The sequence below is a fragment of the Labrus mixtus genome, chromosome 16, assembly GCF_963584025.1.
Source record: "Labrus mixtus chromosome 16, fLabMix1.1, whole genome shotgun sequence".
Taxonomy (NCBI): Eukaryota; Metazoa; Chordata; class Actinopteri; order Labriformes; family Labridae; genus Labrus; species Labrus mixtus.
Genome location: NC_083627.1, coordinates 7,164,856 through 7,177,842, shown reverse-complemented (window position 1 = coordinate 7,177,842; position 12,987 = coordinate 7,164,856). Strand labels below are relative to the sequence as shown.

Here is a 12,987-nt window from a genome sequence, read left to right as displayed (position 1 = left end):
AGTAAGGTCTTTTACCCGCTTTTTGTAACATAACAATAAGTAAGGTCTTTTTACCTGCTCTTTTGTAATGTTAACAGACAAAGAGTAAGGTATTCTACCTGCTTTTTGTAAAGTGTCTCGAGATAACACTTGTTATGAGTTGACGCTATACAAATAAAAATTGATTGATTGATTGATATCCCACCCATACAAAAAAAAACATGAGCCCACAATACAGTTTGATATATGATATATGCAACTCAGGCTAAAGTTTAAAAGTTTAGTATGTACATGTATAACAGGGATGGGCAACTTTGGTCACAGCAAGGGCCGCATTCATTTAATTCTAAATGCTAGGGGGCCAAATTGTAGGATACAAAAACGATAACAGTCAATTATGTCTCAAATTGAACTCAACATATACCAGTGATCAAATATTATTATGGAAATATTTCTGTTTTTCATGATTTCATGGCAGATTTTGTCATGTTTTCTTCATGTTTTGATATATAAAAATTGACCTGAGGGCCACATTGAGGGTTGACGAGGGCCGCATGTGGCCCCCGGGCCGCCAGTTGCCCACCCCTGATGTATAATGTTCAATTCACTTAGCAGACGCTTTTATACCAAAGCGAAGCACACCCCAGTTCTTGCCTCCTTACGCTGGCTGCCAGTCAAGCTCAGGATTGATTTTAAAATACTTCTGACTGTGTTTAAGGCATTAAATGGACTTGCCCCCTGCCTACCTCTCAGAACTCCTATCCCCGTATAAACCGGTGAGAGATCTTAGGTCATCTGCATAAAACCTTCTGTCACTGGCTAGATCGAGGACAAGGTGCAATGGGGATCGGGCCTTTTCTATTGCAGGACCAAAACTATGGAACTCTTTGCCCCCAGACATCCGTCTCTCTCCCACTATTGGTGTTTTTAAAACTCGCCTTAAAACATATTTTTACTCAATTGCTTTTAATGTTCAGTAACCCATTTTTTTTTTGTTTTTGTTTTTTAATTGTTGTTATTCTTGTCTGTTACTTTTTAATGCTTTGTTTCTGCAATGTTCAGCACTTTGGATCAATCAATGTTGTGTTTAAAGTGCTATATAAATAAAGTTGATTTGATTTGATTTGATCAGAGAGTACAACACCAATCCAGTCATACACCGCCACCGAAGCAGCGGGAGCAATGCGGGGTTAAGTGTCTTGCCCAAGGACACATCGGACATGTTGCCCAGCTGGGGATCGGACCCTCGACCTTCGGTTGAAAGGCGATTACTCTACCAACTGAGCCACAGCCGCCCCCTTGACATGGTAAATGGACTTGAGATTGTATCGCGCTTTTCTAGCTTTTACACCGCAGGTCACACCTACCAAATCAGTGTGTAAAGTTTCTATCTGTGTTAAGTCATCCAATCCATACACATTCGCACGGTGTGAATGTCATGCCCAAGGACACATCGGCCATGGCGTAGCTGGGAATCGAACCCCTGACCTTCCTGTTGAGACATGACGGACTCTACCAGTGAACCACATCTGCCACATCCAGCCGATTAATTGCGTCGGCTCATATCTGGATACAACAGAAGTTGAAAACGTAAAGTTTTTCATACAGAATTAGACATATCTGATTAGGACAGACCCTGAATTCACCAAAAGTAAAAATAAATTATTATCTTGTACAAACAGCATAGGTATCTTGTGCATACAAGTTAAATGATTACTTGTGTGCACAAGATAATTATTATTTGTGAACAACAAGATGGTTTTGTTGTTCCCACAAGTTATCATCTAACGCGTGAACGTGTTAAACTCGTTCTCACAAGATTTTTATCTATTACAAGTTTTCCCAAGTTATTGTCGTGTTTGCACAGGTAACCATCTAACTTGTCTTAACACTTCACCCCAAGTTTCTCCCACTGCTTCATATGAATGTGTATGAATGAAAGTAGTTACCTCTGATGGTCACTTTAAACAGCAGCCTCTACCATCAGTGTGTGAATGTCTAGATATGATCTGTGGTCTAAAAGCGCTTTGAGTAGTCAGAAGACGAGAAAATAAATATACAAGTAGGAGTCCGTTTACCATTCGCTGATGCTGCTTATCATGAGTAACAAAAATGCTCTACAAGTGTCCTCCCTGTGGTTTGCTTTATTTTGAAGACAAACATTCTCTTACTTCCTGTACTAGCTCCCTTATATGTATCTAACTTGACACAACTGCCAAGGACCGTGCAGTGTCTTCCGGTGAGTTTGTTATCCATGTCAGTGAGAGGTTTTTGCACCAATGTCAGAGTAAATCCAACATTTGACTTTAGCATCAGCGTGAGAGAGAGAGAGAGAGAGAGAGAGAGAAGGCCTAGTGTTGAGAGGAAATACTTGTTTGAATCTCATGACAAAATCATCAAATGGCTTCATCTAGACTCCAGAGGACCAGCTGAGTGCAACATGCGGAGAAAACCAGTTTATTGGGTGCCAACTGTACATGTGAAAAACATGAAAAAGCTATGCAGTCAAAAAAAGAGCAACACAGCCTGTCCACTGACGGAAAAACCAAAACTGGACAAAAAAAAACAGACAAGTCAAAACATGCAAAAATGACATGTGAACCCAAATAATACAGCAAGGCATGTGGAACATGGATTAAATTGGATATAAGAGGTTTTCCCTTCTGCATGTTTTTGAGTGCTGCCTCCTAATTTGGCAGAAATTCAGCAGCAAACTAAAAAACTGAAAACTCGACTTATCGGACCATAAACACATTTATAAAGAAACACAGAGGAGAGAGTTAGTCGAGGTGTTGACGGTGAAGCAAGCAGTGCTGCTGTATCAAATATATACTGTATAAATGCATCTGTAACTGTATGTAGTGCCCCTTCATAGTATCATTACACTGAACAATAACAGGAGAATAAATAACACATTTCCTTTTCTAAAGATCACCAACAGTTGACTCCCGCCTACTTTGGTAATAGAATAGTTGTAGTATAAGTCTGAGCGGTATCGTTTCACACACACTAACAGTAGTTATCGTCTTTAAATAAATACAATTATCCTAATAAAGCTATCTCAATAAGTTAGACAGTCACATATTCAGCAGTGCAGAGGAAACAGTCAGCGACAGACTAATAAATAAAAACATGACAACTCTAGTGTTCTCGTAGGGATGCTCAAATGTTCCAAGTTCTTGATGCCTTAAAAGTTTAAATGACAAGAGTAAGATAAAGTGTGAAGCATGTTTTGAATATCCAGCCCCGGGAGGTGATGGTGAGGTAGAGGGTGGTGGTGACGGCGTGTGTGAGGGGGGGTTTCGCGTATAAGGCGAGGTTAAGTGCTTCTTTTTTTTTAGGGACTGACGCATCAAAACAAGCTCGGGTACCTCAACCAACTTTTCAATCATCATTGGTTGTAAGATGAGAAACGGTCCGGATAACGTTCAGCGGAGGAGACACCGCTTCCTTCCATCAAACACAAACTCTTTAAAACACAATTTTCCTGAAGCTGAAGACACGCGGCGATGAAACGTTTCATTCCTCAAATTACTTTCTGTGATATAAATAAAACAATAAAGATAAATAACTACTCAATGCAGTTTCCTCTCTGCTACAATAGAAGGCTACATCTTTACTTAACTCCACATTTACCAGGAGGTGAACAAGCTACATTTTCACGAGAGCTGCTACATAACCGGCTGTAATAAAAACTCAAACATTTAGCATAACGTTGACGTAAAGTGACGAGTATGTAATACTTTTCTGAAGCAGGGATGTGAGTGATTAGTTTGTCACCTGAATGACTAGACAGTTACACTAACTATTAACATGATTATTTATTCATGTTGTGTCCAACCTGTAACGCAGCTATCCGCCACTAGGTGGGGTTGCTGCTCTGGTCGATTGCTAAGTTTTGAAATAAGTCGCCTAGGAACACCTCGAGTCTGCAGGGACGAGTTGAATTTATATATTTCTCTGCCGAAAACGCAGAGCATCACATCCTAATTCCTTTAACCCCCGACAGTTAAGTGAAGAGTGAGCTGAAGTCCCTGATCTGATGTAATGCCCTGATTAAAGTTGTAAATATGAACACAGAGGTGCACTCTGGGTTAGAGTTACTCAACATCCACAACGTTAGCTTATTTCTTTTTCACAAATGCACAGAGAGAATAATCGTGCGGTAGGACTCCCGCTCTCATTTTGGAGGTTTTGATAATATATTACAGATGTTCACGTCAAGCTGAGGGTCGTCGAGCACCTCAGCACGGACGAAAACATGAAAAAGAAATCGATTGCAAATGAAAACAATAAAAATAAGTCGTGACGCTGTACAGTTTTGCAGATGATCTCTCATTTTGATTCCCTTCATCACCCCTCCTCGATAAATAAACACGACTTCTGCAACACATGCGGTGGTTGGAGCCGTGTAATGTTAGACTACAGGTGTGTAAGTATCGTTAGTTAATGAAGGTTTCGAATGTATGTTAGAGTTAAACTCTCGTGTTAAGATGCACTTAAGGTTTGGCAGCAAGGCAGAGCACAGGCAGTAACATTACATGTAAACACAGACGGGGGGGGGGGGGGCTTGAAGTAGTAAAGGACAGAAGGACTGTTCAGACAGCATCTTTAGCTAATCTAAGCTTTAGCACATCTAAAGCTGTGGATTGTTTTTAAATCTGCTCAAACCAAAACCCCGTCATGAGCATGAACACTGAAAAACGTCGGCTGTAATGTGATTCGATGCTTTCTGCTCGTCATGTACAAACAACTGTAACTTTAGCCTGTGTGGTTCAATACTTCAGCCCAGACAGTGCTGCACATTAGACACAGGAAACGTGAAAAAAACAAGATCGTTCAGAGGAGAAAGTTTTGTCACTTTCACCACACGGAGACATCAGAGCAGAGTGTGGACAGAGCCACAGGAGGGAGACATGTTAACACACGATGTAAGACAGATGAGGCCGTTTCCTGTTTGCAGGAACTCGTGCAGGAGTCCAGGCAGCTGATAAGACGGAGAGGAGAGTGGATCTGCCTGGTCACCAGAGTGGATGATTCTCCTCACTGTGTAAGAGAGCCCACCTGCAGAACAGAGGGAGGGAGAGGGGGAGAGAGAGAGGGAGAGAGAGGGAGAAAGAGGGAGGGAGAGAGAGAGAGGGAGAGAGAGACAGAGAGAGGGGGGAGAGAGAGAGGGAGAGAGAGACAGAGAGAGGGGGGAGAGAGGGAGAGAGAGAGAGACAGAGAGAGAAAGAGGGAGGGAGAGAGAGGGAGAAAGAGAGAGACAGAGAGACAGAGGGAGAGAGAGGGAGGGAGAGAGAAAGAGGGAGAGAGGGAGAAAGAGGGAGGGAGAGAGGGAGAGAGAGAGGGAGAGAGAGAGAGGGAGAAAGAGGGAGGGAGAGAGAGAGGGAGAGAGAGGGAGAGAGAAAGAGGGAGAGAGGGAGAGAGAGGGAGGGAGAGAGGGAGAGAGAGGGAGGGAGAGAGAGAGAGAGAGAAAGAGGGAGAGAGGGAGAGAGAGGGAGGGAGAGAGAGAGAGGGAGAGAGAGTGAGAGAGAGAGAAAGAGAGAGAGAGGGAGAAAGAGACAGAGAGAGGGGGGAGAGAGAGAGGGAGAGAGAGAGAGAGAGAGGGGGGAGAGAGAGGGAGAGAGAGAGGGAGAGAGAGAGAGACAGAGAGCGATAGGGGGGAGAGAGAGGGAGCGAGAGTGAGAGAGAGAGAAAGAGAGAGGGGGGAGAGAGAGAGGGAGAGGGAGAGAGAGTGAGAGAGAAAGAGAGAGAGAGGGAGAGAGAGAAAGAGGGAGAGAGGGAGAGAGAGAGGGGGGAGGGAGAGAGAGGGAGAAAAAGAGAGAAAGAGGGAGAGAGAGAGAGAGAGAGAGAGAGAGAGAGAGATGGACAGGTAAATATAGGAGAGGAGATTTGTACGATTTTTGCAGCCAGCCTCAAGTGGACACTGAAGGAACTGCAGTTTTTTGTACTCCTGCATTGGCTTCATTTTCACAGCTGCTCAGTTCATTCAACAACCAGTCAAGTTCTTCCACTAGCCTGTAGTAGTTGTACTCTCACACGAATGATAGTACAAATAAACAGGTGTAATTAAATTCCCTCCAGGTGTTAAATAGATGGACATGGACATGAGGTCCAGTGACTCCTTGAACCATCTTAATGTGGTCAGTTATTTCCTACAGGACCTTCATGAGAAGTTCAAAGTTATCACCACGATGCATTCCTTAAATACACCCTTCACTCAAATGAGACGGACGGATCGACAGAGACCACCGTCAAGCAGCAAACGAATGCATGTTGAGTATCAGTATATTATTGTGTCCTCAGAGACAGCAGGTCTAGTAAAAGAAATGTGAGATATTCTGCATGTGTGTATGTTTGTGTTACCCGGGAGATGCTGACTCCGGTCAGTTTCTCCACAGCCTCGGGCAGGCGGGTCATGATTTCCAGCACCTCTCCGGACAGTTTGGCTGCTCCCACCTCTCCTCCTCCACTGGACACCATGGTGATCTTGTGGGCTTCACACAGAGGCTTGCTGATCTCTTCTGCCATCTGGTGGAAGAAAACAGACATGACACAGTTAACAGAGTATTCCTTAATATGTTTTTAAAGGAGAATAGATGGAGCCCAGGGCGCATATTCAGCAGCGACGCAAACTTCAGCAGAACCCTGATTATAACGGTAACGGGTCTGATACGGACTGGAGGGTGTCTCGTCTCTCACCAGAGGCAGCTGCTCCAGCAGCATGTCCACCATGGCTCCGTCCTTGTACTGCTGGAAGGCCTCCGCCTTCTTCGCCATCTGCTCGGCATCAGCACGACCCCGGGCCTCCACCGCAAACGCCTCAGCCTCCCCTTTAATCTGGAGGAGGGAGAAAGTATGGCTTTTCATTTAACCATGAAACACGGACCCAAAAAAAGAGCAAGAGATGCACAAAAAACCCTGAAAGAGTAAAAGAGCTGAGTTTAGACTCGATGACTCACCCTGATGGACTCGGCCTCAGCCTCTGCTTCCATTATCAACTTCAGACTGGAGAGAGAGAGAGGGTAAGACGGACAGCTCAGCCACATGGATCATACTTTAATACAATTACACTATGAACAATAATACAACATGAGGCAGCACTTCTGATCTTCCTTTATTTGCTCACTTACCGCTGGGCCTCGGCCAGTTTCTCCAGCCGGTACCTCTCAGCGTCTGCGGGTTTCATCACCTTGGCCTCCAGCTCCTTCTCCCTGCGTGTGATCTCCTGCTCCTGCAGCATGATCTGCTGCGTCCGCTCCACCACCTGGACCTGCATTTTCTCCTCCTCGATGCGCTGCTTTGTCTTCGCTACCTGGTGAAGGATGATACAGAGTAAAACATACCACATACATTTTGTCACTGTCGCACGCTAACTGAATCCGAAGTGGGAGACAGCAAAATCTCCATCAGGCTCTGACTGAAACCTGGACTCTGTTTGGTTAGCGGGCCTAATGCAGCTGATCTGAGGGGCCTTCTATGATTTTCCTTCTATGAGGCTCAGTGATGTATTCTGGTGCCAGGTCATACACGCGTCCCTGCTTTGTGGATTCCGTCCACATCCTGCTTCCTGATCATCTGTGTGCAGGCGTGTCTGCCTCACACTCCTCAATCCCGTGCACAGCACTGATGCACGACCTCATGATTCTAAAAAAAAAACATCCAGCTCACACGTCAGATAACAACATCACCCCCCGGTGTGTTTTTCCACTCTCGTGTACCTGCAGCTGGTAGGCCATCTCGGACTCAGCTTTCTTAGTGTTAACCTCGATGTCATAAGCCGCCTTCTTCAGCTCGTAGTCCCTCTGAGCCTTCGCCATGTCGATCTCATTCTTGTACTGAGCGGAGACTTTCTCCTGCATGGCGTGGGCTTCCTGCAGACACGGGAGAGAGAGAGTGGAGAGAAATGTGGATCAGTGGGAATCACTGGATGAAAATGGGATAATCGGGATGATGGTTATAAAAATATGGAGAAGACTTTAGATGAATGTCTAAAGTGACTAAAGAAAGGATGCCATGGACAACATCAGTCTTAGTGCATCTTAAAATAACAGAAAGATCCCAGAGAGTGAGACACTTATCAACCTCTGACAGTAATGTGCAGGATGGACACAATGCTTCAAGTCTCACCCTGATCACAGCATCTCTCTTGTTCTTGGCCTCACCGATGCGAGCGTCTTTCTGAACCTGAGCTGTCCGAGCCTTCCCCAGCGAGTGCAGATAATCCTGCAAACAAAAACAGAAGACAGTGAATCCAACATGCACAGACACTTTCTTTCTCATGTCTGTGGTTTCATATCGTAGCCAAGGCAACGTTTCCTGTCATCAAAAGAAAGATAAAGACGAAACAATACAAAAATAAACACTACATAATAAAGATTTGAGAATGAACACATTGATGGCCTGTGTGATTATTTTATGTACTGCGTTTTTCAGATGGTTATTTATTCATTTAAATGATTTCCTCTTGAATCCAATAATCAAATCAGAAATGATGAATAAATCTATTTGAAAAGTTAGACCGTATCTCTTCTTTGAAATATATCTGGAAAAGTGTGATCGCCTTAAATTCAGGTCAAGACTTTGAAATGCCAATATATGTTCCCAACAGTAGAGGGCGCCACTTATCGGTATGGCGAGTGTAAAGCTTTGACTCGAGGATTGAAACATGCTCTGATAACGTCGTTAAAAATGTGTTTTAAAAGGAAAAAGTCCAATCTAAAGATTTGTCTTTAAAAAAAGGGGGCGTGTCTTATAATAAAGGCTGACTTATAAACTCACCAATACAGTACAATGATGGAGATTTAAGGATGAGAGATGTCGATACCTGGTCGTCGTGAACGTCTTTGAGCGTGTAGCTGACCACGCTGATGCCCATGTTGACCAGGTCAGAGGAGGCCACCTTAAAAACCTGCTCGGAGAACTTCTTCCTGTCCCTGTAGATCTCCTGAAAGAGGAAGATGAGGTCGTGGATCCAAGTTTGACTCGCGGCCTCTTTATTGTCAGAACGCTAACAATCCTTAAACATGAATCTGTTTAGTGTTTCTGTCAAATAATCAACAGTCAGATATTAGTGATGGAATAAATCTGTGAAGAACACGGCAGGAAGAATGACGACACCGTTTCAGGGTAAGATTATTTTGTTAAGGACTTAAAGGAAGAACGTGCGACTTTTTGATCCACTAGATGTCGCCCTTGAGCACCCCGCATGAAACCAAAACAAACTCGACACACCTCCAACCCCCCTCCACTGGCGTTCACAAGGAGGAGTTTACAGCGAGTGGCAAGTGCTCCGACAACAACACAGCCAGCGGGACTCGAGCTTCTCTCTCATTGTAGACAGTCGTGACTCAGAGAGATTTACACAGGAGATACTGTATATGTCTGATATATTTCGGTGTAACATGTCGCACGTTCTTCCGTTAAAACCCTGAAATTAAACTCCAGTAGATCCAACTGTCAAACAAACAACCGTCAGTTTCTCACCTCGACAGTCAGGTGGGCGATGATGGCCCGCTGGTGTCCCTCCAGCGTTTCCAAGGCGATCCGAGCGATCTCTGCGTCTGATTTCCCCATGAACATCTGGCAGGCTGCAGCCAGCATCTGTTTGTTCTGACCCTGGATCTTCATCTGCAGGAAACAGCGGCAGGTTTAGTGTGACGTGAACAGCGAAGCACCAAACCACGTTCACAACGATTATCTACAGAACGAACAGAACGGCGGCTAGTTTGTAAAACAAACCCACAAATAACACTCTGCTTCTTTAATCACTGACGCTGAGGTTTTGTTATTCCACCGCAGCCTGTTTGGTTCATCACTCTCATGGATATCTGAATGGCAGACGTGCTTTGTCTGGTAAACGCTCAGAGACAAGGAGCAGCTGTGGAGGAGGCGTTGAAAGGCCATTAGCAGAAACAACCTCTCCCACCGAGCGTGCACACTCACCTGAGCGATCCCCGTGACAGAGATGGGCACCCCGTGGCGGGTGTAGACCTTGTCGCTCTTCACGTTCAGAGTCAGAGTGTTCAGAGAAATCCTGCAGGGAAGCAGAGTGAGACACGCAAAAGGACAAGAGGATTATTGATTGATGGACCCGCTGCTCTAATGATAAACATTAAAACTGTAGCCATTACCGCTGAAGTGTTTGTGCTGAGCCGCGAGAACTGAGTGCAGGACGTTATGAGATCAGGATCAAGGCCGGCTACGGCACTCTGCTAAAACAAACATTCAGTCTGGAACTTTGTGATGAACTACAAAATAAATATAGGAGGAGCAGCGTTCACATTGGAGGATCAGAAAGTGTCCTGGATCGTGGCGAGCATGGAAGTGAAATGTGTTTTATTTTGAAGGGGGGGTGACGAGATCAAAGCGCTTTTACAAGGTGGTTGTTTACTTCCATGTAGGCACAGATTATGTACCAAAAGAAAAGAAAAAAAAAGATTCTGAATCTTCCTTGCTGCAAGGTGCTGCAGTGGTTAGCGCTGTCGCCTCACAGCGAGGAGGTTCCTGGTTTGAATCCCCGTCCGGGTGGAGTCTGCGTCCCACAGTCCAAAGACATGCTGGTTAGGTTAATTGGTGACTCTTAATTCCCCGAAAGTGTGAATGTGAGTGTGGCTGGTTGTCTGTCTCTATATGTCAGCCCTGTGATTGACAGGGTGTAACCCCGCCTCTCGCCCAATGACAGCTCAGCTCCAACCCCCCTGCGACCCCGAAAGAGAAAAGCGGTATAGAGAACGGTTGGATCATTCTTATTAAGCAGGGGGATGTCCTATCTCTATAACAGCATATTATTATGATATAATGTTATATTATTGTGATTCTTAAACATCCTCCTCCGTTTGAATGCGGATTATTTTATCTACAGGTGCACGGCCCTGGCCCTCAAAAAAAAACAGAGCGTAAAGCAGAATCACGAGGAGTGAAACTAAAAGGTCCGCAGACAGCAGCGCCAACCTCTGTATCTGCTGAATGCACGGGATGACGAACACTCGGCCTCCGGGGATCATCAGAGGAGGAGAGCGACAGAAACCTGCGGGATGAGAGCAAGAAGAGCCTTCAGTCTGGAGTTCAATAAGAAGTCACGTCGGAGGAAGAGCTAATATCAAGAGTCACTACTTCATCATATTTCCTTAAAATAAAAAAAAAGGTTGGTAGCATTAAAGTCGAAGTAAACAACTAGCTGCAGCATGTAAACAAATTCTTAATTCAGGACGTTTGTTTACAAAATGAAGCTCTGAAAACCAAACAGTGGTGGACGGTGATGAAGTCAACTTGAGTACATTTTCAGAGTATCTGTACTCTTTTTTTCCTTTGACTCCACTACATCCGAAAGACAGACATTGAACTTTTAAAGTCCTCTACGTTTCTATGAATGTTCTCGTTTACTCGCTTGCTTTAACTCTGACGTCAGCGGATGAACATTGCCTTTTCTAAAATCGGATCCCACAGACGATCAACTGTGTTCGTGCAGTTCTGTGTGTGGTTCGTCCATGTGGTGTATAAATCTGTGTCATGTGAGTTTTAAAAAAAACAAAAAGCAGGTACTTCACGACTTTAACTGAAGCGATAATTTGACTGAACAACTTTCACATGTAATGGAAAAATATTTGACTGGGAGGATCTATACCCGAGTCATGAAGTTGTGTACGTTGTCCACCACTATTTGGGTCAGTTTTGTCTCTATATATGTGTGTGTGTGTGTCTGTGTGTGTGTGTGTGTGTGTGTGTGTGTGTGTGTGTGTGTGTGTGTGTGTGTGTGTGTGTGTTTCTTTCTGCATTCAAATGAAAGTGGATGTTATTATGTAGGTCATCATCTTACCTGACACCACCATAGCCTCGTTAGGACCACAGGTGTAGAACATGTTCGCTGATCCTCCTCCAGACTGAAAACCAAAGCAAAGAGCAGAATGATAAACACAAGTCATCGATCTTTGCAGCTCCTACATCTGGAATATTCTCTATTTCACGGAGGGATTGTTTGTCCAGCAGCAATCAGAGAGGTTTACCTTTGAGCATCACTGGATATACTCATATTCTATGTAAGCCTAAAAATCTGTTATTTCCCCGTTATTAAAAAAAAAAAGAATCCTCCAAATAGATGTTTGTAGTTAATGTAGGAACAGATAGAGGAGGGAGGGGTTTGTGGGGGGCAGCAGGCAGCACAGCACACCAGCAGGGCTTCTCAAATCTAATTTACACAAATTATGCGCAGTGATATTTACAGACTGAATAAAAACCTGCAAGAAAAGATGCAGGAAAATCAGAAAATCAAACGAGAAGCTTCCAAAAAAAAAATGTTTGAGCTACAGGCTGCGCTAAGAAAAACTGCAAGCGGATAATATCTGTGCAACCGTGATCAATTGTGCGTTCAAATTTGTGTTTACAATCGCCAGCTGACGTGAATAAAGACGAATATAATCCCTCACTTACCGGTTTGTGTAGAAAGGAAGATTTATGTGGAGTAGGGTGAAAATGGCGGAACAAGAAGCGGTCTGCTTGGGTGTGAAAAATAATGTAATTTTATCACAAGTGACGAATATTCCCCTTTAGACAGCAGCTGATGCGGCCAGGCAAGCACAACAGTGTGACTGCAGCTCAGCGGCTTGTACTGAGCATGCGCACCATTCAGACTGTGTTCGTTCGCCATCTAGTGGACTGGTGGAGAACTGACACGAATACATGAACTTGACCATGAAGCTCCTGATTTCCCCTAACTGCCCATGAAGATTTAGTTTAAAGTTACTCCAAATGTTGTAGCATTTAAAAATGACTTGACATTCTATGAAAAGGTTGGATTAAAATAAGTCTTTAGACCCTGAATTACTTAGGTTTAACATTGAGTCCCCCACCCCAGTTATGTTTTTTTTTTTCAACTCAGGTTCAATGGCCTGAAAAAAAGAAGGGAGACCACACAGTTTTGAACTAACTGAAACAACAGTTTATTGATAACTCAGGCAAAAGTTCTTAATAAAAGAATATGCAGTCTGTAAATCAGTGGTGGTCACATGG

At 44.1% G+C, this 12,987-nt stretch overlaps 1 protein-coding gene across 1 annotated transcript; it reads right to left on the bottom strand.

Annotated features, from left to right (window-relative positions):
• Positions 1 to 4,622: 4,622 nt before the first annotated feature.
• flot1a (flotillin 1a) lies at positions 4,623 to 12,570 on the bottom strand. Its single transcript, XM_061060185.1, has 13 exons — positions 12,409 to 12,570; positions 11,798 to 11,861; positions 10,933 to 11,008; positions 9,925 to 10,015; positions 9,466 to 9,609; positions 8,807 to 8,926; positions 8,110 to 8,205; positions 7,701 to 7,853; positions 7,113 to 7,294; positions 6,942 to 6,987; positions 6,682 to 6,819; positions 6,346 to 6,510; positions 4,623 to 5,043 (listed from the first exon to the last, which is right to left on the bottom strand). The coding sequence occupies exons 2-13, from the start codon at positions 11,838 to 11,840 to the stop codon at positions 5,023 to 5,025; spliced, it is 1,275 nt and encodes a 424-aa protein (XP_060916168.1). The 5' UTR covers positions 11,841 to 11,861; positions 12,409 to 12,570; the 3' UTR covers positions 4,623 to 5,022.
• Between the last annotated feature and the right edge of the window lie 417 nt (positions 12,571 to 12,987).

Coding starts and splice junctions, on each gene's coding strand:
- flot1a (XM_061060185.1), bottom strand. CDS start 11,840: ATGTTCTACACCTGTGGTCCTAACGAGGCTATGGTGGTGTCAG. Junction 10,016..10,932: donor TGCATTCAGCAGATACAGAG/GTTGGCGCTGCT, acceptor GCTTCCCTGCAG/GATTTCTCTGAACACTCTGA. Junction 6,511..6,681: donor TGCTGGAGCAGCTGCCTCTG/GTGAGAGACGAG, acceptor TTCTTCCACCAG/ATGGCAGAAGAGATCAGCAA.